Source organism: Cetorhinus maximus, chromosome 18, assembly GCF_964194155.1.
Source record: "Cetorhinus maximus chromosome 18, sCetMax3.hap1.1, whole genome shotgun sequence".
NCBI classification, from domain to species: domain Eukaryota; kingdom Metazoa; phylum Chordata; class Chondrichthyes; order Lamniformes; family Cetorhinidae; genus Cetorhinus; species Cetorhinus maximus.
In genome coordinates this window covers 75,896,804-75,924,788 of record NC_135896.1, presented here as the reverse complement: position 1 = coordinate 75,924,788, position 27,985 = coordinate 75,896,804, and the positions used below count along the sequence as shown (strand labels likewise).

The 27,985-nt window shown below is 42.3% G+C and overlaps 1 protein-coding gene across 2 annotated transcripts; it reads right to left on the bottom strand.

Moving 5' to 3' along the window:
- Positions 1–61: 61 nt before the first annotated feature.
- oip5 (opa interacting protein 5) lies at positions 62–27,308 on the bottom strand. 2 transcript variants are annotated; one of them, XM_078563347.1, is made up of 6 exons: positions 27,227–27,308; positions 24,758–24,893; positions 15,195–15,261; positions 11,240–11,362; positions 2,929–3,010; positions 62–1,413 (listed from the first exon to the last, which is right to left on the bottom strand). In XM_078563347.1, exons 2-6 carry the CDS (start codon positions 24,891–24,893, stop codon positions 1,258–1,260), a joined length of 564 nt encoding a protein of 187 aa, XP_078419473.1. In that variant the 5' UTR covers positions 27,227–27,308; the 3' UTR covers positions 62–1,257. The 2 variants fall into 2 exon arrangements, with proteins under 2 accessions (XP_078419473.1, XP_078419474.1); XM_078563348.1 differs by lacking the exon at positions 27,227–27,308 and adding an exon at positions 27,173–27,213.
- Positions 27,309–27,985: the final 677 nt, after the last annotated feature.

Genomic DNA, 27,985 nt, shown 5'->3' with positions numbered 1-27,985 from the left:
AGTAATCAAAATATAGATCTCAAAGCTATTGAGAGCAAGAGGCAGAAAATACACAAAACAATGAACCTGCCCCATCTTATTTATTGCATGGCTTGTTACAGAATAATATACGGTAATTTTGACCAGAAAAGGATCCTTAAAACATCTGGTACACTAATTTGGGCAAGGTTACACAGAATTCAAGATTACACTTGGATTGTGAAGAGGTACAACGGAATCCAATTTGGTGATAGATTCAGGCAGTCCACTCCAAGTGATAACCAAGTAATTAATGATTTTATCAGAAGGGAGCAAAGCCTATTATGCACATGCTTTTTACAGTACAACATTGACCAATCTTCAAACAGTGGCATGGAAAATTAATGCTGGAAAATAAGTGTCATTGCAGAGTAAATCACTGCCTAGTTTTTTGAAGTGCTGGTGAGAAATAAGAAAGAGAGCTTAGCTGTGTTGGCCCCGAGCTTTCATCCAGCTGCTTTAAGCTAGCCAGTTAACTGGTTATTTAACAATCCAATAGTGCCTGTGGTGGTTAATAACTCAGGCAACTGTCTTTCAAAGATAGGAAATCAGCTTTAATCAGTGAAACTACCTGAATGTTATAGATGATTATTATAATTCTACCAGATGGATTGCAAGATTGGACAGTATCTTTTGATCACGGGAAGTGACTGATCACTACAAGCAACAATTGATATACCTGTAGTTTGAGACCACTGTAAATTAATAAGTAGTGGTGAAGCAGCTGGCTAACTTACATTTTAGATTGTGTATTGAACATGATGTGGACGTTGAAGTTGACCAGGAACACTTTTGAATACCAGATAGCAGGTTACATTGACTAACGTGGGCTCTATGTGGCATGGGATTGCAGTATAAAGGTGAACTGGCGTCCTAGATAGCAAGTTACTGGCTTATGTCAACTTAATTTAACCAGGTGTTGTACAATTCTGTGATCTGATAGCAAGTTACACACACAGGGACGCAATTTGATCGCCTGTTGAACTGTGTAGGTGTATTAGAGTTCTGAATGTCAGATAGCAGGTTATACAAACCAATTCTCCATACGTGAGCATGTCTGAAGGTGCACATGAGCAATTCCAAAATAGTGACTTCCTCCACCAGTTCAACCATCGGACCTAAAAATTTCAGAATTCCTTTGAAGAAAGTGAAGTTTATTTTCCAAGGCAGCCAAGTGTGTCAATTGAGAGTGTGGTTAACTGTGGCTGCACTTCCAAAGGCCCAAAGTGAAATTGAACCCTAAACCTCGCAGCCAATGTAGTACTCCTCCGGTTCACGCCCATGTTCCAAGTCAAGAATGCTGATCCCTAGCCCACTCTCTTCTCCAACTAATTCATCCAACTTCTTCACTGCTGCCATCAGTCGACAGTGAGCCACCACAAGCTGCCTTTTCAACTGTAAGTTAGAAGAAAAGCAGTCAGAAGGAAGTTCAATGCACGACAGACAGAAACAAGCACTTGCCAGACACTGGCTAGTGCCAGACAAAGTGGGAAAGACAACTGATCAGTTATCTCAAAAGCAACACGAGACTACACAGTAAGCCACGTTCACAGGAGGCCTTGGCTGCACACAGCAATACTGATAGCCATTCAGTGAGGGTAGAAATAATTCCACCAAAATTAATTATATTGGAAATATTAATCCAAGATCGCTGCTTTAATGGTTAATTGATTGAGATTTGATGCAATTAACTGATCTCATGAGTGCAACAATTTTCGGCTTGAGTTTATTTGTGCAGACTGCATTATGACCACAACTACACCAGGTGGAGCACTTCCTACACATGTGCAAATGCAGTGTATCTGTGACATCACTGACAGTGATTAAGACATACACAGATGAGAAACCCAACTCTGTTCTTGTTTCCCCCTTGCCATCTCCCCCCACTGCAACCCCTTGCTGCTTCTCCTCGCTTCCCATCGCTCCTACCCACTTCCCTCCTGTTACCTTTGCCACGTCTACTCTCACTCTCCTCACTGCCTCCCCCACAGCCCCTCACCACTTCCCCTCACAAACCCCTGCTCCCTCACACTTTGCCTGTGGCCCTTTGCCACTGGCTCTCTTTCCCCATCCCTGCTGCTACCCCCTACCCCCACTCCCTCTGCCCCTAGCTCGCTTCCAGAACAGATGGCAGGGAGTGGAAGGGGGAAGTGAAGGAACCAGTGAAGGGATTAGCCAGGGATCACTGGAGGGAGAAGTGGCAAAGGAAGGGGGAGGGAAATGGGAGGGAGAGGGGGGAAGTGAGCCAGTGGCAAAGCTAGTGGTGAGGGGCTGCAAGGGAAAGGGGTTGGAGCAAGGGTTGCAAGAAGTGGTAAAGGGTGCAGGCAGTGCTTGGGAGCCAAGGTTTCAGGGCGCACAATGATGACGTAAGTGGTTGGAGAAACCATGCATGTACCAGTGGCCAAAAGAAACTTCACGATTTCCTTTTCTTATTTGGCAGTGGCAGGAGTTAGTGCAGTTGATTTTCACTCTTGCTCTCCTCCCTTCAACTTCCCCACACTGCATTATGACCTAACTGTACATTTTATCACTTCCAATGGAGGCAAGATTAGCATCCCAAAAATGTCACCATCGAAATTGTGCCCATAAACATGCATCAAACTACACTAGGTCATCCTATAACAAGGCCTGTTCAGCATAGGCCCTTTCTGACCATATTTACAATCCAGTGCTGCATCAAATGAACCCACCGTGGGATGAAAGACTGCAGCTTAATGGCCTCCCTTTGTACCTTGAACTGTTACTTAGATCACTGAAGTTCCCACGTGATTTAGGTTTGAATTATTTTCAATCATGGCTTCAAACATTTTGAAGCTCTTTGTTTCTTAAAAATGTATAAGTGTAATCTTATATATCTGCAGTCTTATTTTCTAAAGATTTAGAACATAGAGATATGGAACACAACACTACCTCTCCTATGTGTTGGGTTAAGCTCTGCGGTTGGAGGTTCACGGCTGCAGCTTCCACCTCAGAATTGCTCTGCAACTTGTAGCTGAAAGATGAAATAGTTACACAAATGGATCACTTGGAATTTGTAGTCTTGTTTCTAAAAACAAGTGCACTTCAATTTATTCTCAGAGCATCCCAAATCAACCAACAAGTCCCTTTTGAAATGTTGTCTCTATAACATAGGCAATCAATAAGTGCATAGCAAGGCCACGGAAAAAGAAAATAAATGATCATTTAGTGTGTATCGTGATCTTTGAGGAAGGAACATCAGAATGCCCATACTGTGCTTTAAAGATCCACTTGAACAGGTCTCATTTTTACCTAGAATTTAACACCTCACTTGATGAACAGCATCTCAGATGTGCAGCACTCCCCTAATACAGCACTGAAGTGTCAGGCTAGATTACGTGCTCAAGACTCAAATGCGGCTTGAACCCACAAACTTTGATTTGGACATGAACGTTACGATTTAAGCCAAGTTGTTACTCATTTCCAGTCCTTCATTAAGTGGCCAGCAGAAACAACTGTTTAAAGCACAAGCCCAATGTAAAGCAGTCAAAATGACAGCAATATCCACAAATGAAAGTAGCCTCCTCACCCCACCCCCATCATGATCTTGCAGCTAAAAACTAAGAATTTAACATTGAGGCAAGGAAACGCCACTGACAGAGTTCAGTACATTTTTTGCTGAAAATCAATCAGAAGCTGCTTAACTTGGTAAAAAGGAACAATGATTAGCGGCTGGAGTAAATACATTCTCCTACCCCTTGGAAATATCCAATAGGTAAATTTAATTCAGGAGGAATTACAAAGAAAACTATCCTGAAGAGGTGTAAAAAGAGCAGCATCAGCAGAAATAAATGTAAAGCACAAAAGAAATCTAGGGAAATAGTGGAGGCAATCTAAAATGAAAGGAGAACCCCTGTGATTATTGAAGCTAAGGGGGAGTCACCTAGGCTGTACCAGAATTTGAAGGACTGAGAGTTAAAAAATCCATCTTTTAACACACATCGGGATAGGCTTAAATAAATTATATTTACAAGAGAGACAAACCTTCAGTTACATAGAATATACAGCACAAAAACAGGCCATTCAGCCCAACTAGTCCTTTAAGAACAGTGGACCATTCAGCCCCTGGCGCCTGTTCCGCTATCATTGGGACCTTGGCTGATCTGCATACCAACTCCATTTCCCACCTTGGCTCCACATCCCTTAATAGCCTTACCTTGGAAATGTCCAAGCTCAGATTTAAAATTAATTGAGATAGCATCTACAACTTTTTGTTGGACAGAGTTCCACATTTCAAAATAATAAATAGGAGCAGGAGTAGGCCATTCAGCCCTTTGAGACTATTCTGCCATTAAAGAAGATCCTGGCTGCTCTTTTACCTCAGCTACAATATCAATATAGTATCCAAAAATCTACTTGAACCCTTCTATCAACCTTTGCAGGAAGAAATATTCTCTCCTGAATGGCCTGACTCTGTGAATGGTGGTGGACAATTAAACAACTCACTGGAGTAGGAGGCTCCACAAATATCCTCATCCTCAATGATGGGTGAGCCCAGCACATCAGTGCAAAAGATAAGGCTGAAGCATTTGCTACAATCTTCATCAGAAGTGCCGAGCGGATGACCCATCTCAGCATCCTCTGGAGGTCCCCAGCATCACAGATGCCAGTCTTAAGCCAATTCGATTCACTTCACGTGATATCAAGAAACGGCTGAAGGCACTGGATACTGCAAAGGCTGTGGGCCCTGACAATATTCCGGCAATAGTAATGAAGACTGGTGCTCCAGAACTTGCCGCGCCCCTAGTCAAGCTGTTCCAGTACAGCTACAAAATTGCCCAGGTATGTCCTGTACACAAAAAATAGGACAAATCCAACCTGGCCAATTACCACCCCATCAGTCTACTCTCGATCAAGAGCAAAGCAATGGAAGGGGTCATCAACAGTGCTATCAAGCGGCACTTGTTTAGCAATAACCTGCTCACTGACGCCCAGTTTGGGTTCCATCAGGGCCACTCCGCTCCTGACCGCATTAGCACCTTGGTTCAAACATGGACAAAAGAGCTGAACTTCCCAAGGTGAGGTGAGAGTGACTGCCCTTGACATCAAGGTAGCATTTCACAGTGCATGGCATCAGGGCGCCCTAGCAAAACTGGAGTCAATGGGAATCCGGGGGAAATCTCTCTGCTGGTTGGAGTCATATCTAGCACAAAGGAAGATGATTGTAGTTGTTGGAGGTCTGTGAACTCAGCTCCAGGACATCACTGCAGAGTTCCTCAGGGTAGTGTCCTGGGCCCAACCATCTTCAGCTGCTTCATCAATGACCTTCTTCCTTCCATCATAAGGTCAGAAGTGGGGATGTTTGCTGATGATTCCACAATGTTCAGCATCATTCGTGACTCTTCAGATACTGAAGCAGTCCATGTCCATACGCAGCAAGACCTGGACAATATCCAGGCTTGGGCTGACAAGTGGCAAGAAACATTCATGCCTCACAAGTGTCAGACAAATGACCATCTCCAACAGGAGAGAATCCAGCCATCGCCCCTTGATGTTCATTGGCATTACCATCACTGAATCCCCTATTATCAGCATCCTGGGGGTTCCCATTGACCAGAAACTGAACTGGACTAGCCATTTAAATACTGTGACTGCAAGAGCAGGTCAGAGGCTCGGAATCGCGCGACGAGTAACTCACCTCCTTACTCCCCAAAGCCTGTCCACTATCTACAAGGCACAAGTCAGGAGTGTGATGGAATACTCCCCACTTGCCTGAATGAGTGCAGCTCCCACAACACTCAAGAAGCATGACACCGTCCAGGACAAAGCTGCCTGCTTGATTGGTACCACATCCACAAACATTCACTCCCACCACCAGTGACACACAGTAGCAGCAGTGTGTACCATCTACAAGATGCACGGCAGGAATTCACCAAGGCTCCTTCGACAGCACCTTCCAAACCCACGACCACTGCCATCTAGAAGGACAAGGGCAGCAGACAGATGGGAACACCACCACATGGAAGTTTCCCTCCAAATCACTCACCATCCTGACTTGGAAATATATTGCCGCTCCTTCACTGTTGCTGGGTCAAAATCCTGGAACTCCCTTCCAAACAGCACTGTGGGTGTACCTACACCACATGGACTGCAGCGGTTCAAGAAGGTAGCTCACCACCACCACCTTCTCAAGGGCAACTAGGGATGGGCAATAAATGCTGGCCCAAGCCCACATCCCATGAATGAATTTTTAAAATTTTAAGATTACATCCCCTGTCCTAGACTCCAACAGCAGGGAAAGCTTCCCTCTATTCCATTAATTCCTTTCAAAACCCTAAAATGCTCAATCCAATCATCCCATAACCTTCTGTACTCCAGGGATTTCAAGAAACCCTATCTCCAATTGAGCAATGAATTTTTAAACTTCAGTGTATTCAAAATCATTAGGGGTCTGGACAGAGTTGACAGGGAGAAACTGCTTCCACTCATGAAATGATCAAGAATGACAGGGAACACATTTGAAGTAATAAGCAAAAGAAAAAAAGGCCAGATAAGAAAAAAACTTTCACGCAGCGAGTGGCTAAGGCCTGGAATGCATGTCTGAGTGTGGTGGAGGCAGACTAATCGAGGCGTTCAAAAGAGAATTAGACTGTTATTTGAAAAGGAACAATGTGCAGGGTTATGGGGAGAAGGTGGGAGAATGGTACTAAGTAAATTGCTCATTTGGAGAGCCAGTGCAGACACCATGGGCCTTGTGCCCTCCTTCTGCACTGTGAAAATCCTGTGATTCGGAGATTCACTGACAGAGCTGGTTTGTCCCACACAGTATAGTTCCTGCCCAATTCTGGACTTGTCAGTTCAGCTAATATAGACACTTCAGTTCCCTCAAAGACATATAGCTTCAGCACAATGACTTCACACTTGGCCTCTATCAAAAGTAACATAGCATAGCATTGTCAACTGTGTATCAATGTGTTTCAGAGCTGGAGCAGTGGCTGGGGACATTGGGGAGCATCCGCAAGGCAGAGAGTATAGTGGATAGCACGTATAGAGAGGTGGTCACACCGCAGGCTAAGAGTCCACAGGCAGGAAGGGAATGGGTGACCACCAGGCAGAGCAAGAGGATTAGGCAGGCAGTGCAGGAATCTCCTGTGGCTATTCCCCTGCAAAACAGATATACCGCTTTGGATACTGTTGAGGGGAATGGCCTCTCAGGGGAAAGCAGCAACAGCCAAATTCATTGCACCACAGTTGGCTCTGCTGCACAGGGGAGGAGTAAAAAGTGTGGGAATGCAATAGTTATAGGGGATTCAATTGTAAGGGGAATAGACAGTCATTTCTGTGGCCGCAAACGAAACTCCAGGATGGTATGTTGCCTCCCTGGTTCTAGGGTCAAGGATGTCTCAGAGCAGCTACAGGACATTCTGAAGGGGGGAGGGTGAACAGCCAGTGGTCATGGTACACATTGGTACAAACGACATAGGTAAAAAAAAGGAGGTCCTAAAAGCAGAATATAGGGAGTTAGGAAGTAAGTTGAAAAGCAGGACCTAAAAGGTTGTCATCTCAGGATTACTACCAGTGCCATGTGCTAGTCAGAGTAGAAATAGCAGGATATATCGGATGAATTGGTGGCTGAAGAGATGGTGTGAGGGGGAGTTTCTCAGATTCCTGGGACACTGGGACCAGTTCTGGGGGAGGTGGGACCAGTACAAACTGGACAGGTTACACCTGGGCAGGACCGGGACTGATGTCCTAGGGAGAATATTTGCTAGAGTGGTTGGGGAGGGTTAAACTAAACTGGCAGGGGGATGGGAACTTTTGCAAGGAGTCAGAGGAGGGGGGATCAAGGACAATAATAAAAGACAAAAAGAGAATAAGAAAAGTGATAGGCAGAGAAATCAAGGGCAAGAATCAAACAAGGCCTCAGTGAAAAAAAGTGGGAACGGGTCGAGTAATGTTAAAAAGACAAGCCTTAAGACTTTGTGCCTTAACGCGAGGAGCATACGCAATAAAGTGGATGAATTAACCGCGCAAATAGACGTAAACAGGTATGATATAGTCGGAATTACAGAGACATAGCTGCAGGGTGACCAGGGATGGGAACTGAACATCCAGGGGCATTCAGTATTTAGGAAGGACAGACAAAAAGGAAAAGGCAGTGGAGTTGCATTGCTGGTTAAAGAGGAAATTAACGCAATAGCGAGGAAAGATATTAGCTCCGACAATGTGGAATCTGTATGGGCAGAGCTGAGAAACACTATGGGGCAAAAAATGCTAGTGGGGGTTGTATATAGACCCCCAAACTGTAGTGGTGATGTTGGGAATGGCATTAAACAGGAAATTAGAGACGCATGCAATAAAGGAGCATCTGTAATTATGGGTGACTTTAATCTGCATATAGATTGGGCAAATCAAGTTAGTAACATTACTGTAGAGGAGGAATTCCTGGAGTGTATATGGGATATTGTTCTGGACCAATACGTTGAGGAACCAACTAGAGAACAGGCCATCCTAGACTGGGTATTGTGTAATGAGAAAGGAATAATTGGCAATCTAGTTGTGCAAGGCCCCTTGGGGATGAGCGACCATAATATAATAGAATTCTTCATCAAGATGGAGAGTGACATAGTTGATTCTGCGACTAGGGTCCTGAATCTTAATAAAGGAAACTACTATGGTATGAGGCGCGAGTTGGCTATGATGGATTGGAAAATGTTATTAAAGGGATGACGGTGGATAGGCGATGGCAAACATCGGGTGAACTGCAACAATTGTTTATTCCTGTCTGGCGCAAAAGTAAAACAGGAAACATGGCCAAACCATGGCTTACAAGGAAAATTAGAGATAGCATTAGATCCAAGGAAGAGGCATACAAATTGACTAAAAAAAAACAACAGACCTGAGGATTGGGAGCAGTTTAGAATTCAGCAAAGGAGGACCAAGGGGTTGATTAAGAAGGGGGAAATAGAGTACGAGAGTAAGTTTGCAGGGAACATAAAAACTGACTGTAAAAGTTTCTATAGGCATGTGAAGGGAAAAAGATTGGTGAAGGCAAATGTAGGTCCCTTACAGTCAGAAACAGGGGAATTTATAATGAGGAACAAAGAAATGGCTGACCAATTAAATACATACTTTGGTTCTGTCTTCACAAAGGAGGACACAAATAACATACCAGAAATGTTGGGGAACATAGGGTTTAGTGAGAGGGAGGAACTGAAAGAAATCAGTATTAGTAGGGAAATGGTGTTGGGGAAATTGATGCGATTGAAGGCCGATAACTCCCCAGGGCCTGATAATCTATATCCCAGAGTACTTAAGGAAGTGGCCCTAGAAATAGCGGATGCATTGGTGGTCATCTTCCGAGATTCTATAGACTCTGGAACAGCTCCTACAGATTGGGCGGTAGCTAATGTAACCCCATTATTTAAAAAGGGAGTTCGAGAGAAAACAGGGAATTATAGACCGGTCAGCCTGACGTCGGTAGTGGGGAAAATTCTGGAGTCCACTATAAAAGATTTAATAGCTGAGCACTTGGAAAACAGTGGCAGAATCGGACAGAGTCAGCATGGATTTATGAAAGAGAAATCATGCTGGACAAATCTACTGGAATTTTTCGATGATGTATCTAGTAGAGTTGATGAGTGGGAGCCAGTGGATGTGGTTTATTTGGACTTTCAGAAGGCTTTCGACAAAGTCCCACATAAGACATTGGCACGTAAAATGAAAGCGCATGGGATTGGGAGTAGTGCATTGAGATGGATAGAGAACTCTCTGCAGATGCTGTCAGACCTGCTGAGTTTTTCCAGGTATTTTTGTTTTTGTTTCAGATTTCCAGCATCCGCAGTAATTTGCTTTTATGGATAGAAAACTGGTTGGCAGACAGGAAACAAAGGGTAAGAGTAAATGGGTCTTTTTCCGAATGGCAAGTGGTGACTAGTGGGGTACCGCAGGGGTTGGTGCTGGTACCCCAGCTATTCACAATATATATTAACGAGTTAGATGAGGGAACTAATTGTAATATCTCCAAATTTGCAGATGACACAAAGCTGGGTGGGAGGGTGAGATGTGAGGAGGATGCAAAGAAGCTTCAGTGTGATTTGGACAAGCTGAGTGAGTGGGCAAATGCATGGTAGATGCAGTATAATGTGGATAAATGTGAGGTTATCCACTTTGGTAGCAAAAACAAGAAGGCAGATTATCATCTGAATAGCTATAAATTGAGAGGGGAATGTACAACGAGACCTGGGTGTCCTCGTACAACAGTCGCTGAAGGCAAGTATGCAGGTGCAGCAAGCGGTAAAGGAGGCAAATGGTATGTTGGCCTTCATAGCCAGAGGAATCGAGTACAGGAGCAGGGATGTCTTGCTATATTATACAGGGCCTTGGTGAAACCACACCTGGAATATTGTGTGCAGTTTTGGTCTCCATATCTGAGGAAGGATGTTCTTGCTATAGAGGGAGTGCAGCAAAGGTTTACCAGACTGATTCCTGGGATGGCGGGACTGACATATGAGGAGAGATTGAGTCAGTTAGGATTATATTCGCTGGAGTTCAGAAGAATGAAGGAGGATCTCATAGAAACCTATACAATTCTAACAGGACTAGACAGCGTAGATGCAGGAAGGATGTTCCCGATGGTGGGGGAGTCCAGAACCAGGGGTCACAATCTGAGGATACGGGGTAGACCATTTAGGACTGAGAAGAGGAGAAATTTCTTCACCCAGAGAGTGGTGAGCCTGTGGAATTCGCTACCACAGAAAGTAGTTGAGGCCCTAACATTGTATGTTGTCAAGAAGGAGTTGGATATAGCTCTTGGGGCGAAAGGGATCAAAGGGTATGGGGAGAAAGCGGGAGCAGGCTATTGAGTTGGATGATCAGCCATGATCATAATGAATGGTGGAGCAGGCTCAAAGGGCCGAATGGCCTACTCCTGCTCCTATTTTCTATGTAAATTACTAGAACATGGTTTTCAACACAACCAAAAATTCTCAGGATAACTTTCTACTAACACCTTTCAAAATCTTCATTGGGAATTTGGGAGGACGAACAATCTAAATGTTTTCAATCCTTTCTGGTTGGATTCCACTTAACACCAGATCTGTTAAACCCATTTTCACCATGTTAATCTAATTACTCCCTAAACATTTCACCTAGGATCTTTAGAGCCATTATGGACTGGGTTTGAACCTAGGACCATTAGACTGTGTACATTGCTCTATACTGTGCCTGGACCTTTGGCACGAGGACTGCTGTCTCTACTCACCAGTGCAAGGCATTCTTGTCCAAACAGTATAGTCCACGGAGGTGAGACAACAATTCTGTTGTAGACAAAGGAACAATACCCACATTGGCTCTGCAGAAGCTGCAGTACAGGGACTTGTAAAGGCTGCAAACAGAGAACATTATGTAAGAGGACTTGTAAAGGCTGCAAACAGAGAACATTATGTAAGAGTGGAAAAGGCCCCTTCAAATAACTTCATGTTACTAACAATTTGCTGTTCCAGTTTCAAAGTCTCATTCTAGTATATTTGCAACATCAAGCTGTAGTAGTTTTCTTCTTCTGCAGTTTTATTTCAAAAAATGTTAAACATTAGAAAGTTGTGCAGAACTTAAGACAGCAGAAACTGTAATTGCGATTTGCAGCAATGTACTCATTGGAATTTCTATTTCTTGCCCAATCCATTTTCTCTGCAAGTCCTATGCACCATCACACATCCCCCATGATAGTACAAGAGGCAAATGGATGTCTAAATTACTGCAATGGTTAAAAGCAAGACTCTGAGTAACCAAACGCTGTCACTCTCACCTCTTTGATACTCAAGTAGTTCCCAACAGCCCAGTTTTCTCAGAACACTGCCTTCAATTCTATGTATTATTAGCCCTCCAGTATCTCATATCCCCCCTCAGTTCTAGCTATATAGACACTTCAGTTCCCTCAAAGACATATAGCTTCAGCACAATGACTTCACACTTGAGCTCTATCAAAAGTAACATAACATTGCTAGATCTCAGACCTTCCAGCTTCTCCTTAAAAGAACTTGACAGCAGTTAAATTCATTCTCAATCATCCAACACAGTTATCTGTAACAAGTTACCAAACTAATAAATCTGAACCAGTTTCATTGGCTTCTGCATCAGAAACTGTTCCCTCCTCTCCATTGGTATCTGAATTGAATAAATTTTCATTGTCTTTGTATTCAGGTTATTTATAAAGATTAAAAGCACTAAAGGACCCAGCACTGACCCTTGAGGTCTTCAGTACATTTCCACATCCCATCACTCTCCTACCCCAGTTCTTGTTTGCTTCTTCTCTGAGTCAATGCAATTTCTACTTGCAAGTTTGATCCAGGATTCCCACTACATTGAGTCTCTGTAGGAGCCTTTTGTGCATTAAAGACTTTCTGGAAGCAAAGATACATTAGGCCTAGAGCTTCCAATGCCCAATTGGGATGTTGTATCCTCCAAAGAGAAATTTGCTCAGACAGGATTTCCTCTTCTGAAGCCATAGGAGGACTACTTTTTTTTAAAAATGTAGCAAGTGGTTAGGATCTGGAATGAATTACCCAGAATGCACAGTCTGAGACTGAGGTGCCGATCATTTAGGACTGAGATGAGGAAACAAAGGGTTGTGAATCTTTGGAATTCTCTACGCCAGAGGATTGTGGATGCTTCATCATCGAATACATTAAAGGTAGGGATAGACAGAATTTTGTTCTCTCAGAGAATTAAGGGATATGGAGACCAGGCAGGAAAATTGAGTTGAAACCCAAGATCAACCATGATCATATTGAATGGTGGAACAAGCTCGACAGGCCATATGGTCTACTCCTACTCTTATTTCTTTTGTTACCCAAGAGTGTGGTGGAGGCAAATTCAATTGTGGCTTTTAAAAGGCAATTAGATAAACATCTAAGAGCAAAAAAAAATTACAGGGCTTCAGGGAAAAGCCAGGGGCTGGTACTAGCTGAGTTCCTCTTGCAGAGAGCCAGCATGGGCAGGATGCACTCAATAGACTCCTTCTATGCTGTAACAATTTCATGGTCCCATGTTCAGGTCATTTACATAGAAGGGACCTTCAAATGTGTTCCTACTGATCGGTTCTATAATTCTGTCAGTTAATGTAGGACTGACAAGTCTATAGTTACAAAGTTTTGTTTTGCCTTTGGAAAATAAAAACCATGTTGACTTGTTTCTAATCCAGTTGACATAGCACTGCATTTATTTATTCTGTTTTGGGTCAGTGTGCTATAGATGATGTCCCTACACTCATTGAGCACCTTCAGGTCTACAGCATCCATTAATTCCTGGGGAATTCATTATTATTTTTTTCTGGCCAAGCATGTCCTTTTCTATTCAGCTCTAGATTTTTCAGTTCCCACATTTTAGATTACTCTCTTAAATGAACCCCAGCTTGCACTGAGTCTAATTGAACATATAGCATAGAAACAGGCCATTCAGCCCAACTGGTCTATGCCAGCGTTTATGTTCCACATAAGCCTCCACCCCTCCATTTCCTATTAACATATCCTTCTATCCCTTTCTCTCTCATGTACTTATCCTGCTCTCCACAAATACACCAGTTCCATTCTTTGAGCAGGCTAAACCTATACTCATTGGAGTTTAGAAGAATTAGAGGTGATCTTATTGAAACATAGAAGATTCTGAGGTAACTTTTTTTTGACAGGGTAGATGCTGAGAGGATTTTTCTTCCTCTTCTGGGGGAATCTAGAACTAGGAGGCACAGTTTAAAAATAAGGGCTCTCCCATTTAATAAGGGGATGAGGAGAAATTTATTCTCTCAAAGGGTCATTAGTGTTTGGAATTCTATTCCCCAGCCAGCAGTGGAGGCTGGGTCATCGAATATATTCAAGGCAAAGTTAGACAGATTTTTTAACTCCATGGGAGTCAAGCGTTATAGGGGCAGGAAGGAAAGTGAAGTTAAGGCCACAACCATATCAGCCATGATCTTACTGAATGGCAGAGCATGCTCAAGGGCCTGAATGGCCTACTCCTGCTCATAATTCTTATGTTTTTATCCTTGTGGTAGCAAATTCCATATTCCAGTCGCTCTGGGTGATCAAGTTCCTCCTGAATTTCCTATTAGGTTTATGAACTCTTATATTTATGACCCTCTGGTTTTGGACTCTCCCACAAGTGAAAAGTTGTTGTCTACATCTGCCCCATCAAACCCTTTCATTATCTTAAAGATATCAGGTCACCCCTCAGCCTTCTCTCTTCTAGAGAGAAGAGTCCCAATCTATTCAACCTTTCTTGATAAAGTATACCCTCTCAGCTCTGGAATCATCTTTGTGAATCTTTTTTGCATTCTCTTTAATGTCTCTATGCAATACTCTTTTTATAATATGGAGATCAGAACTTTGACTAGTACTCCAAATTTGGTCTAATCAAAGTTCCATATAAGTTTAACATATGTTCCCCACTATTCAGTTCAATCTCTCCAGAAATGAATATCCATGCTGGTTTCTTTGCTTTTTTAATTACCTTATTAACCCTCATCACCACTTTCAGTGATTTGTATATCTGCATGCATACATCCCTTCACTCTTATACCCCATTTATTCTATTACCCAGGCGTTTTGTGACCTCCTGATTTTAACCAAAGTGCACCACCTCATACATGTCTATTTCAGCATAGTATCACAGAAACTCCAACAGTACTTCTATCAAGATCTGTGACTGTGTTTGCTAGCTGAAGTAGCAAACAGCAATTAATAAAGGTTGCTCAATGGTGCTAGGGACATCACAGAAAATTAATCCTAGGAACCAAGGTTAGTGAAAACGTTCGACGGTGTAGGCAGTACACCATGAGCTGAATGCTTAATTCATTTGTTTATTAGTATTGGTTGAGGGAATTTCAGCCACACAAGGTAGACAACCCTCTGCTTCTCTCAAAATTGTATTTTTTGCAATGATTCTACTCAACCTAGTAATCTGCAATTATATTAAACTATTACATAATTTTTAACCTCAGCTATCAAATATGTACAACTTGAATTATGAAAACTGTCTTTGGTTCCCATTATTTCCAACTGGAATTCTGATATGGGAACAAAATCACAATTTAAACTTCAGCAAACAGGCTGGCTCGACCATTACACTGGACAGATAGCAGAAGGATAGAGTTTTCAGAAATACTTGGATTGAATGTAGTCAATCTAAAATGCTGTTAAGTGTACTGAGAAGCCTTATGTACTCACCATTCAGATAATGGCCCTTCACATCCTATTAAGGTGGTGGGATCCAGTTCCACATTCTCAGTCACCCCTGAAACCAAGAGGGCAGAAATGAGAGTTTTCCATTAATGAGAAAGAACATTGGAAGAAAGAACTTGTCCACTGGAAGCATCCAGAAAACCAACTGCAACTGGTGATAAGGACTCAGTTGTCTGCTGGGATTGTGGAGTCATGTGTACTCACGAATGGCAATGTGGTTCTGCTATATGCTCATTATTTACAAAATAATTTCCAGTAAAAATGAAAAATATTATTACTTTGAGCTACTCTAAGACCAAGTGTTTAGCCTATGCTTATAGCATAAAGACCAAGACATTGGAATTGTAACTGCCACATTTGAAATTTTCCACAGAACGTCAGCTTGTTATTTCATCTCTACAGTCAGATCCTCTGCAGTAGTTTTACCTAAGCTTACTGGAATGAATGGGTCACTACATTTCAGGAAAGTTTTCATTACACTAACCAACATCTTGCTGAAAGCCATCGTGTCTTTTTTCAGTTGCAATGTCTAATGCAGCCTGAGCACCTGAAAATAGGCCTGCATTTCCAAACCAACCAGGAAACATTCATTGCCTGGGCCAGAACACACCAACTGCCCAGGCTAATTGGAACAACTTCGACCCATTGCATCATAGAATGATTACAGCCCAAAAAAGGAAACCATTTGGCCTGTCATATCCAGGTCATCTCTCTCCAAGAGCAACTCACCTAGTCCCACTCCCCCACTTTTTCCCTGTAGCCATGCAAATTTTCTTTTCAGATATTTATCCAATTCGCTTTTGAAGGCCTCAATCGTATCTACCTCCATCATACCCTCAGGCAATGTATTCCAGATCCTGTCCGCTAGTTGCATAAAAAAGCTTGTACTCATATCGCCTTTGCTTCTTTTTGCCACAGAAGGCTAGCAGACTGCCTCTCCCTCTTTCCACACCTGTAATCCCCATCAAACCCAACCCTCATTCCTTCCACTGCAGTTATTTTTTGCCTCCTCCTTCATGAAGTTTACCATATACTTCAGAGTGCCAATTTCTTTTTCCATGCTTACGGATTCATCCTGACATTGTCCCTATCCTTTACAAAGCCAGCAATATAAGCCCTTCTCCCTCCAACTAATGTCCTTTCTCACTTACCCTTATATTCAAACATCCTGAAAGCACTCATGCAACCATTACAATTTTCTTTGCCGTCTGGCCGCCCCAAAGTATCACCACTGCAATCAAAATCAAACACAGCATCCAGTTCTTTCAACACTGGTGTCCATTCCATACTCCATTCTCTAGCAGCTTTCCACAATTCACCCCATGGAAACACACTTGTACTTCCTCAAGTTTGCTTTAGGTGAAGCTTAACCAACACAATTATCCCCCTCCCCAGATTTCCAAAGTCCCAGGAGACCCTACCTTCAATAACCTCCCACAACTAGCAAGTGTGTCAACAGCTTCTTCCCAGCACACAGCACCAGTAGTAATCCTGTAATTATAATCTTCAGGTGTTAAAACAGATTTTTGATCCACAAGGGAGTCAAGGGTTATAGGGACAAGCAGGAAAGTGGAGTCAAGGCCATAATCAGATCAGCCATGACCTTATCGAATGGTGGAGAAGGCTCAATGGGCCAAATGGCCTACTCCTGTTCCTATTTCTTATGATTTGATTAGGTATTACTCTTCAAACTGGAATTCATCTCAAAATCTCCAAGATTTTGACTGTTTTCTGTGTGAACTAGGGCTTCTCACCCCTCTCACTGTGTTATTCAATTGCATCCCTTATTGTGACACTTGGAAAGCATCAAACTATTATAGATATTCAATCACAAGCTGCAAGAGGCAGTTGTCACCCATATATATAGCAGGGAGCCAGTGGCATAGTGATATTGTCACTAGACCCAGGGTAATGCTCTGGGGACCCAAGTCCAAATCGGCAGATAATTAAATTCAAATTCAATAATAATCTGCAATTAAAAGTCTGATGATGACCACGTAACCATTGCCGATTGTCGCAAAAACCCATCTGGTTCACTAGTGTCCTTTAGGGAAGGAAATCTGCTGTCCTTACCTGGTCTGGCCTACATGTGACTCCAGACCCCATAGCAATGTGGTTGACTCTCAAATGCCCTCTGAACAAGGGCACTTAGGGATAAACAATAAATTGTTATGGGCATCTTCATCTTTTGTTCCAGTGCTGCTTGTGGCTTTCCCACTATTAATGCTCTTGAACACATCACAAGCATCCAACACTCAAGACAATTCTGGACTCAGGATCCCCGTACCTACTATTCCTGCTTCCTCTTATAGATGGTTGATCTACTTTCACCCTCTGCTCTAACTGGGAATTGGTAATTCACATTCCAGGGCCCCTTCCTCATGTGTTCTTACAAACTGAACACCTAGAGCAAATCCACCTGAAGACATTTCTTGTATTTATGGTGGTCCTGGAGACCCAGCTTCACACTAGTACCACACAGTACTTCACCACCAAAACCAGTTATTCAAAGCGAGTCACTAGGAGCTCCACTTATTTGACTTTTTGTGATGAACCACCCTATTTCTCTTTCTCCACAATGATCAAACGCAATCCAAACTCTTTGAGATGATAGGAATTATAGGATTATGGGGGTGGAATTTTAAAGGGCGTGCAGGAGCAGAAAGACTTGGGTATATATGTGCATAGATTATTGAAGGTGGCAGGAGAGGCAGAATAGTATCCTGGGCTTTATTAATAGGGGCATAGAGTACAAGGGCAGGGAGGTCATGCTGAATTTATATAAGATCCTCGTTAGACCACAGCTGGAATATTGTGTACAGTTCTGGGCACCATATTATAGGAAGGATGCGAACTCATTGGAGAGAGTGCAGAAGAGACTTACAAGAATGGTCCCAGGGATGAGAAACTTCAGTTATGAGGATAGATTGGAGGAGTTGGGGCTGTTTTCCTTAGAGAGGAGAAGGCTGAGAGGAGACTTGATAGAAGTTTTCAAAATCATGAGGGGTTGAACAGAGTAGGTAAGGAAAAGCTGTTCCCACTCGTAAAAGGATCAGGAACGAGAGGGCACAGATTTAAAGTGATTTCAAAAGAAGCAAACGTGACGTGAGGAAAAACTTTTTCACACACTGAGTGGTTTGGGTCTGGAATGCACTGCCTGAAAGTGTGGTGGAGGCAGTTTCAATCGAGGCATTCCAGAGGGCATTAGATGATTATTTAAATAGAAACAAGGTGCAGGGGTACAGGGAAAAGGCAGGGTAACAGCACTAGGTCATAATGCTCATTTGGAGAGCCGGTGCAGATACGATTGGCCAAATGGCTTCCTTCTGTGGCGTTAAGATTCTGTGAATTGCTAGACAAATAAAGACCAAGGTTCGGCTACCATTCTGGTAGTTACATGATACAATATTGCACCTAATAACTAATTATGCCAAACTTTTATGATTAGTCTACAGCAACCACAGACAAGGTAAGACCTCCATGTTACTCACAATAAGTAGAGGAATGAGTCCAAGGCTAGTCTTTTACCTCAAGCTGGTTTATTCTCAAGACAGCTCTTCAGTCCAACAGACTTTTCCAGTTCCTTCCACACCAGAGTGTCACAGCTGTACCCATTTATATTATTTTGATGGGTGAACCAATGCCCATCATCTGTTTTAACAAGCAGTTGTCTTTAACAAAGTAATTGCCAGTCAACAAGAAGATTGTCAAGTCCAATAACAAAGTAATTACTGATACATATTTCGTAAAGCACTGGTGACTTGTGTCAATCCATCATATCTTAGAGATCTCTCTTCTTTCTAACATTTCTTTCATACTAGCTAGATCTATTCTTAGCCTTTTTTCAGCGACACTTATTGTTGAATGAACATTATCCCAGAGAGACCGGTTATTAACATAACATTCTATGGGCAACCTTCTCGTATAGTGTTTCTGTCAGTATATTGGATAAGTAAACCCCCATATCTATCGCTTCTACTAATGCCAGTGTTTCAGCAGCTAAAGTGATTTTCACTACCCTTTTTATTTTCTTGGCCTTCCAAGCCAACAGGCAACATTATTCATTCCCACCAAGAATATGATAAACCCTACAGTGATAGAATATCCATCAGGAAGATTGGCATGCAAAGCATCGCTAAAAGATGACCAACCTCATATCTTCTGGTCCACCCAAGGCTAGAAACTTGAGTGTGCACCTTTCTGAATTTAGTTCCTTTAATGTTTTATTTGGTCTCAGAACGTCCTCAGCATGTTTCATCATAGTACTCAGTTCCAACACGCCATAACTAATGTCATGTCTAGTCTGAGTACACAACCAGTTCAACTGCCCAGTCAAACTTCTCAATTGGTCTGTTTCTTCCTTGGATGCAGGATCCTCTTTTTGTGAGTGTCTAATCTGATTTATTAGCATACGATTAACATTTTCTAGATAAGATTGTTGATTCAATGTCACTCCTGACTTGCTCTGCTTAACGTCTAAACCTATGTATTTAAAAGCCCCTGAAGCCTGACTTCCAACCTTCAATTCCTTCTTTATCTTCGATTACCCATTGCTCAAATTCTACACAAAGCCTCCACACAGAAAATCATCAACATGTATGATAAAGATTACTGCTAGTTTCTCCTTATGGTGCCAGTAGAACATTGCAGGGTCTGCCTTTAACTGAGTGCAACCTGTTTTCAACAGGACAGACCTCACAGAAAAATGCCATACTCTTGACGCATCATTAAATCCGTAAACACACTTGTTCAATTTCCACAGCCTTCCTTCTATATCACCAGCGGTTTCAAAAAAAAAATTCTCTTTGAAATTTCTCACTTTGCAAAAACGCAGCCTTTATATCAATCGATTTGCACTACCAGGAATATGACGCTACAACAGCTAAAAAAACATCAAGCTTACTTTCCCTGCAGTAGGCGAGTCCATCTTGATCCCCAAGTCTTTCTTCAAAGCCTTGGGCTACTAATCTCGCTTTAGCCTTGTCTGGAAGTACCTTTTTCTGTACAGATCCACCAGTGAGATAAGGTTGGCTATCCCCTGTCAGGTATTTCAGTATATACCCAAATTCTTTCCAACTGTTTTTGTTTGGCTTCCTTTATCAGCTTATTTTCCAATTTATTAGCAACTAAAGCCTCTCAGTCATAAGGCTTCTACTTCTGTTTACATTCCTAACTTGTTCTGTATTCCTCGTTCTTGTCAAGCTACAACTTCTACTTGCATTCCTCTCTTTCTGCACTACTACTATATGATCTTTCTCCCATGTAAGCAGAGTCCCATTCGCAAGTCCGTGATCTTTTCCTGGAGTCATGACTACTTTCTGGTCCATTATCAGAACTCATACTGCGCTTTCTGGGCTTCCACATCATTACCTTGGTTTGTCAATCTATGAGTCTTATCTACTACTCTTCATTCTGCACATTTAGCCAAAATTTATATTTATCAGTGGCCTTTCCTGCTCTCCCTATGATGGTGGCATCCCCTCACACACTGGCCCCTTGTGGTATGTATGTTACTTTTGGTCCTACTTTGGGTAGTTGCCCTTTTGGATGAGTAGCCTTATCCTGTACCTCAATGTTACTTTGCTTATCATCAGTCAACCCGCTCTCTGCTGTAGTCTGCTCCTCATAACTGCCCAATGTGTGTGTATGTGAAGTGCATGGTACCTCATCGCTTTCTATGTCCTGTTCAGAACCTGTGCCAATTAACCTTGAAGAATGTACCCTAACAGTTTGATTGCCGGTGTTGCACAATTATTACTTTTTCATCACTCCCTATCACCTTGCCAGGTCCTTTCCACGCTTTCCAGCCTTCTCTTTTGTAATATACCATGTCTCCTTATCTAAACTGTATTTCAGATGGTTTTATACGGTACTGTAGGGCTCGCCGAATTTTCTCCGAAACCTCAGCTTTAATGAAAGCTATTCTGCCCGCATGCAAAGCGTTCAGATGAGCAGATAGAGTGGAGCTAATGCTAGTCCCTTCTAGAGCAGGGAAAGCATGTGATATCACCAAAGGCAACTTTGGATTTCTTCCGTACACCAGCTGGTATGGACTGTACCCCCCAACCATTTGCAAAGAGTTCTTTGCGTGCACTGCCTATGCCAGTGCCATTTGCAATCTGGTTGATCAGCCAATATTTTATGTAACGTCATCCATCACTGCATGGTTTCTCTCGCAGAGACCATTACTAAACAGGTTCTCAGCTGCAGTGTGCATAACTATGATGTTCAAATTTTCATGTCTCAAAATTCCTCATAGGTAATGATGGGGAATTTGCCAATGAAGAATTTCATTGGTGTTCTTAATCCTGTTCCCACCCATTTCTCCACGACCTTATCGACATTGGTCTATTAGTCCTTACTATGTATTGCAGTGGATAGACTAAATCTGGTTGCCATATCTATGACGTGTAGCCAAAAAAAAAAAAAAAACCCCCATCCTTGTCCCAAACTGTTAAGTCCATTGCAACAGCATCGTTAAATTCCCTGGCTGGTAGCAAGTTCACAACAGGACATGGTGGTGTCTTGCGATATTTAATACAAATTTCACGCTGAGCAGTGATTTGCTTAATAAGGTCAGCATATCCTTTATCAACCACTCCAGCATCTCATAGTAGTTTTCAGTTTTTGTGGCACCGGATGTGCAAACTGTCTATTTAACTTCCAAATAATCATCTTTTTGTCCACCAAATTCTTATTCCCAGAAGTTAAAACTTCATGAACTTTTTGATGGGAAATATCTGGCTTCCTTAGTGGCAGGCAGTAATGGCCTGACCGAGTAAAATGTGGATCCATAATTTTTCCGTACACAACTGTTCTATCATTCACCATGTCTAGTGTCATCTGAGCCTTTGTCATCGCAGATTGACTTAACAATAGAGGTATCGCGCTAGAAGCCACATCAGTACTGATGAACAGACTGATCCCTGCTACCTTGCAAGGGAGGACTACCCTTTTGGAAGATGTTAATGTGTTATCATTGTAGCAGTTAAGCCAATCCATCCCACACACCGTGGAAGTGCAACCACTATCCAGAACTGTACAGTTGAAGGAATCAACCACAAAGATACTCATCACTGGATTCAAACTCGCAGTGACATCATGGCAGTCACCATCATTTTCAGCCTTAGAAGAATCCATCTCGTGGGTTACCTCAAAAACACGATTCTTTCACCTTGGGCAATTCATTGCATAATGATACCGAGAACCACACTGAAATACCATTCCCCGTGCATTTTTCGGATTTGAAAACCTACAGGTCATCTTTCCAGACCCGCTTTTTGTCTCGACTCTCAAATTGTCTAACGTTACGACCATTTTCAGACCGCCAGTCATTAACCCCGTCTTTGTATTGGAATCTTCATCTAATATTTAGTCGATCTCAAATTTGGCCACCATAGAATCCTCCATCCTTTATTTCACGGCATAGCTGCTTGTATTTGCTAAGGAAGCGGCTGAGAACGACTGTTTCCCCATAAATCTTTTTAGGGCAGCAGCCTTTTGGTCTAGGAGAGTCTTTCCCTTGGAATTGAACCCCCGTCAGTACTAAAAGTCTAGCAACGTGGAAAATGTGAGCACAATCGAGTAACTTAAATGTCAATTCCGACTCTGGAATTTCAAATTCAAATCTCTGTACTTTCATATACCACTTATCAAGATCCATGATATATTTTTCCATGGACTGATCATCTGTTTTCCTAAATGTATCAAAGGTTGTCCAAGCTTCATACACTTCTAATAACTCATCCTTTTTGTAAAACTTATCCAAAAATTGTAATAGAAGGGTCAATCCCTCTTCATTGTCCAAGCCATCCACTTCCATTTCTGAAAATACTTTATTGCTAATCGTACTCTTTTCTGAGCAATGATAAAGCCAAGGCCATATCTTGCTTCTTCTGGGGTAGAGGTAACCCTTGTCCACACCACCTTGTTCTTCCATTGGCGATATGGTTCAGACTCAAAAAATTGGCAGATAGTCAAATCTTGAGATTTTGCACCGTCCTTCCGCCATTCTGTAAATTAAATTGTCAGCAACAGTATGCTTCTTTTCCCTGAGGATTGAGACAAAAAACTTCATATACAGCAATCACTAAAGCTTAAAATTCATCCTCTGCTACCATGTTCTTCACAATAAGTGCAAGTCATGGAAGAATAAGTCCAAAGCTAGTCTTTTACCTCAAGCTGGTTTATACACAAGACAGCTCTTCAGTGCAACAGACTTTTCCAGTTCCTTCCACACCAGAGTGTTACAGCTGTACCCATTTATACTACTTTGATGGGTGAACCAATGCCCATCACCTATTTTAACAAGCAGTCGTCTTAAACAATCTAATTGCTATACAATGTAATTGCCAGTCAACAGAAGATTGCCACGGTCCAATGACGTGACCTGAGTGAAGAATCATCGTGTCTGGCAGAGGGAAAGAAGGCAAAGAACTAGGTAAAGGCGGAGCAAAGCGGCCCACAGAGTGCTTCATGATAACATCCAGGGCATCACCAGCAATCAGCCGCCTGTCTTGCTGCGGTGTCAAGCGGAACTCGGGTTTGATCTATGAGGAGACCTTGCTTGTTGAAGGTTTTCCTGGAGAATATGATCAGGGATGCGGTCACCTACATTAAACACGCCAAGCGCAAGACGGTCACTGCCATGGATGTGGTGTACGCTTTGAAATGCCAGGGCCACACTCTCTATGGATTCGGCGGCTGAACAACTCAACCCTTTCTACCAAACACACAACAATGTAATTATTGATACATTGACACTCCAATGGTGGAAAGTTTTAGGAACCTTAGAATCAAAGTCACCTGTTTGTACAAAAGCATGCAAAAATGATGTCATATTTCAAATTACTCGAACAGTATCCTAAAATATTAGTTTATTAATCTTACTGCTGTCCAAGGCGCTGGTTATAGAGGTGAATGACCCAGACGTCAGTTGCACACAAAGCTGATTTAGTGCTGATATTTAAGCTTCCTAAGCCATTACAGAATCGAGAAGTTTCAGTGCCCTGAATTGAGTCCAAGGGCAGAACAGGCTGGAAAACACCAGTATCACTCAATGCCAATGTCACTGGCAGTTTTGGAGTGCAAATCTAAAGGAAAGGAGAGTTATCACTTGAGTAAACTTAAACCTGAGCTAATTTGTATAGAAAGCACAAAAAAATGACAATGAACAACAAATTGATGTCAACGTGGAAAGAATATGATCCTCCAGTAATATCCCTTCATACTGCACATAAGTCCTGTGTTGGTAACAGGGTGAGGTAAGAGAAAAAACAGTGATCTCAGTTTGGAAACCATCATAAATCCCTTAGATGGAAGGTTGCCCATCACTCAATTCTTTCCCCGGTAAATGGGGTCTAGTGCCACCTGAGTTGTGAGTGAATACTGGAATGAAGGACCATTTGAAAACAGTCAGTACCCTGTGGGGCCCAGTAGTTTCTGCAACACTCATCCCCAGCTCCCACAAACCAAGAAGAGTCTAAGATCTGCACAAGAAGTTGCAATGTCAAAAATCATCATCCATATATAGCTAACCCAAAACTTACTCAAACACATCAGCAGGTTGAGAGTTGAACTGTTACCACAGAACTGCAGAGAATCTCCCAACACAGTGTGACATATCTTGCATTGTAAAATCACACAGTCCTTCGCCTTCAAGGATCCAGCCACCATTTTATCCATCTAGATAGGGCATGCACGAGGAAAGAGAGACTGATCAAAACAACATTGCAACAGGAATGTTCAAATTGAATAATTTTATTAAAATATTCAAACTATAGACATTTAACAATTAAATATATTTCTATGTATTACAAGGTTACACACAGAAAACCTCAGGCATATCCTGAATGTCGAATGCTTCCAACAAGCTGAAGTGACAATTTGTGACAAACACAATTTTCTTTCTATTCCAAAACCATGGGCTAGGATCACACAATTAAAAGGAAAATCATTCTCAAGTTGCTATGGCAAGACATTACAGTAGACTTAATGAAGTTTGTTTTCTTGTAGAGCATATGGATGATATTGTATGGCCTTCTGCTCACATAGAATGCCTATTTATTCGGGCCTGAACCCAAACTAAAATTTGCTCACTGGCCCGCTATACAGAAACGTGTGGAAGACCCATAACTGTATTTTAAAAAAGCACCCAGAGGGTAGTGGATGCTCCATCATTGAATATATTTAAAGCTGATATTTACAGATTTTTTGGTCTAGGGAATCAAAGGACATGGGGCGGGCAGGAAAGTGGAGCGAAGGCCAAAAGGTCAGCCACTATCATATTGAATGGCAGGCCAGGCTCTAAGAGCCGTTTGGTCTACTATTGCACCTATTTCTTATGTTCTTAACGCAATGAAGGTGACCCTACACTGAAGTTGTCAATTTAAACGTTCCTTGAAACACTAGAAATATACTAATGCTGCTTTTAAATTGGTCTTTGGCAGTTCCGTATCCCAGGTTTGCTAGAGTTGGCAACTAGGTCAATGTAAAACTGCCAGATTGTTGTGTCATTGGGATGTACTTTCTGCCACCAGGCATAATTACAACTCCGGTGGCCATGCCATCTACAATCATTTGCTGAGTATAGGGACAGGAGGTCATTCAGCCCCTCAGGTCCATTCTACCATTCAATTAGATCATAGCTGATCTGTATCTTAACTCCACCTGCTCTGGTTCCATGACTGTTAATAACTTCATCTAACAAAGTTTTCTAATTGATCCGGCCTCGACAGCTTTTCAGGGAGTATTCCAGATTCCACTACCTTTTGTGGGAAGAAATGCTTCCAGACAGACTACTATGGTATTTCCCACCAACAGATACTGTAATACAGATTACCCAACTGTTGTGCCTAGGTTCACGTTCTTTCCTCCCCCTGGAGAATGGTGTGGAGTGTTGGAAGGATCTGCAGGCTGAATAACAACCTGTTGAATCATATCGTGAACACTCCTTCCAACAAGTCCAGGAATGGATAAAAGCAAAATACTGTGAATGCTGGAAATCTGAAATAAAAGCAGAAAATGCTGGAAAAACTCAGCAGGTCTGGCAGCATCTGTGGAGAGCGAAAGAGTTAATGCTTCAAGTCTGTGTAACTCTTCTCCAGAGCTCAAAACATTAACTCTGTTTCTCTCTCCACAGGTGCTGCCAGACCTGCTGAGTTTTTCCAGCATTTTATTTAAGTCCTGGAGCAGTACTTGAACCCAGCTCAGAGGCAGGAGTGCTACCAATTGAATCACAAGACCTCCATGACAACATATGAAAATACAGCTCTGCTGCCTCTCACTATTCCAACTGGATGTTCAGTCACCTATAGACCTGGAGTCCAGGTTCTGTGCATGTTTTTACTTGCCATTGTAATATTGAGCCAGAGAATGTGATTAGTTCTTGCCCATTGCCTTAGAAACTCAACAGCTTTTCACTAGTCTGTTAAAATAGATTAGAAATATTCTTGTATGTTTACCACTTACATTGAATATCGAGGTTCCTCGTATGAAAATCTCAATTACAAAACAGCAAGGGGAGGGGGTTAAAAAGACAAATACAGCACTTTCCAAGCAGAACCAACTGCATTTATAGTTCACAGGACCTGAAAACAAAATTTGACACTGAGCTAAAAGGAGGAAATAGGGCATGACTAAAAATAGCTTGTCTAAAGAGGTAGGTACATTTCAAACGCTGAAGCAGCTGCCGGAATGATCGCTAAAGGAGCAGAGAGGGATCTTATCCCTCTTTTGAGACACTCCTTAAAACCCACCTCTTTGAAGCTTTTGGTCATCTGCCCTAATCTCTTCATGTGATTTTATTTAATAGCATTTCTAAAGTGCTTTGGGGCGTTTGATTACATTAAAGATGCTAGAAATACAAGTTTTTGTTGAGATATAAAGCAAAGAGCTTTAAGGATAATGTACCAGAAGGAACCCGCAAATCAACCCTCCCCCTTATTCTAATACTGTATCCCAACACTTTCCTCCGATCAGGACAACAGCTGTCCTCCAAATCACATATCGTCTCTCACCTTTCACTGCAAACAGCCGTTAACATTCGCGCGCCGCTCATGCATTCAAAAAGCTGCGCACGCGCCCTAAGCCGCGCTGTCCGGCGGAAGAGGAGGGATTGGGGTGTGGGTGGAGCGAAGGGATGGGGGTTGAGAGGGGCAGGAGTTGGCGAGGAAGCTGGTGCTGGGGTCGAGTGGAGCGTGGGGAGGGGTCAGAAGACAGAAGAGAAGCAAATCTAGAAACAGAAGGCAGAAAGTTAATAAGCGGAGTATGGAAGATTAAGAAAACAAAGGCTAGAAAATAGACAACAAGGAGTTTTCAATGATTAGTGATATATACTCAGTGTAAGGGGTCTAGTGAATAAGGCAGATGAACTAAGGGCACAGATGACACTTAGAAGTATGATATCCTAGCTATTACTGAACGATGGCTTGAAGAAAGACGGATATGGCAGTTCAGTATTTTTAGTTACAGGATAGAGAAAAATTTAAAAATGGATTATAGTATTAAAGAAACAATCACACTGTAAGGATGGATGATTAGAGACCAAATGATAACTTATCTGTGGAGGCAGAAAACATGGGCAAGGTTCTTAATGAATACTGAGTCTGTTTCCACAAAAAAGGAGGGAATGATGCAGACATTGTAATTGAGGAAGAGTATGAAATATTGGTTGGGATAAACAAAGTGAGGGAGCAAATATTAAGGTGTTTAACATTCTTGCATGTGGCTAAATCATCAGGTCCAGATGAAATGTTTCCCAGGCTGCAAAGGGAAAG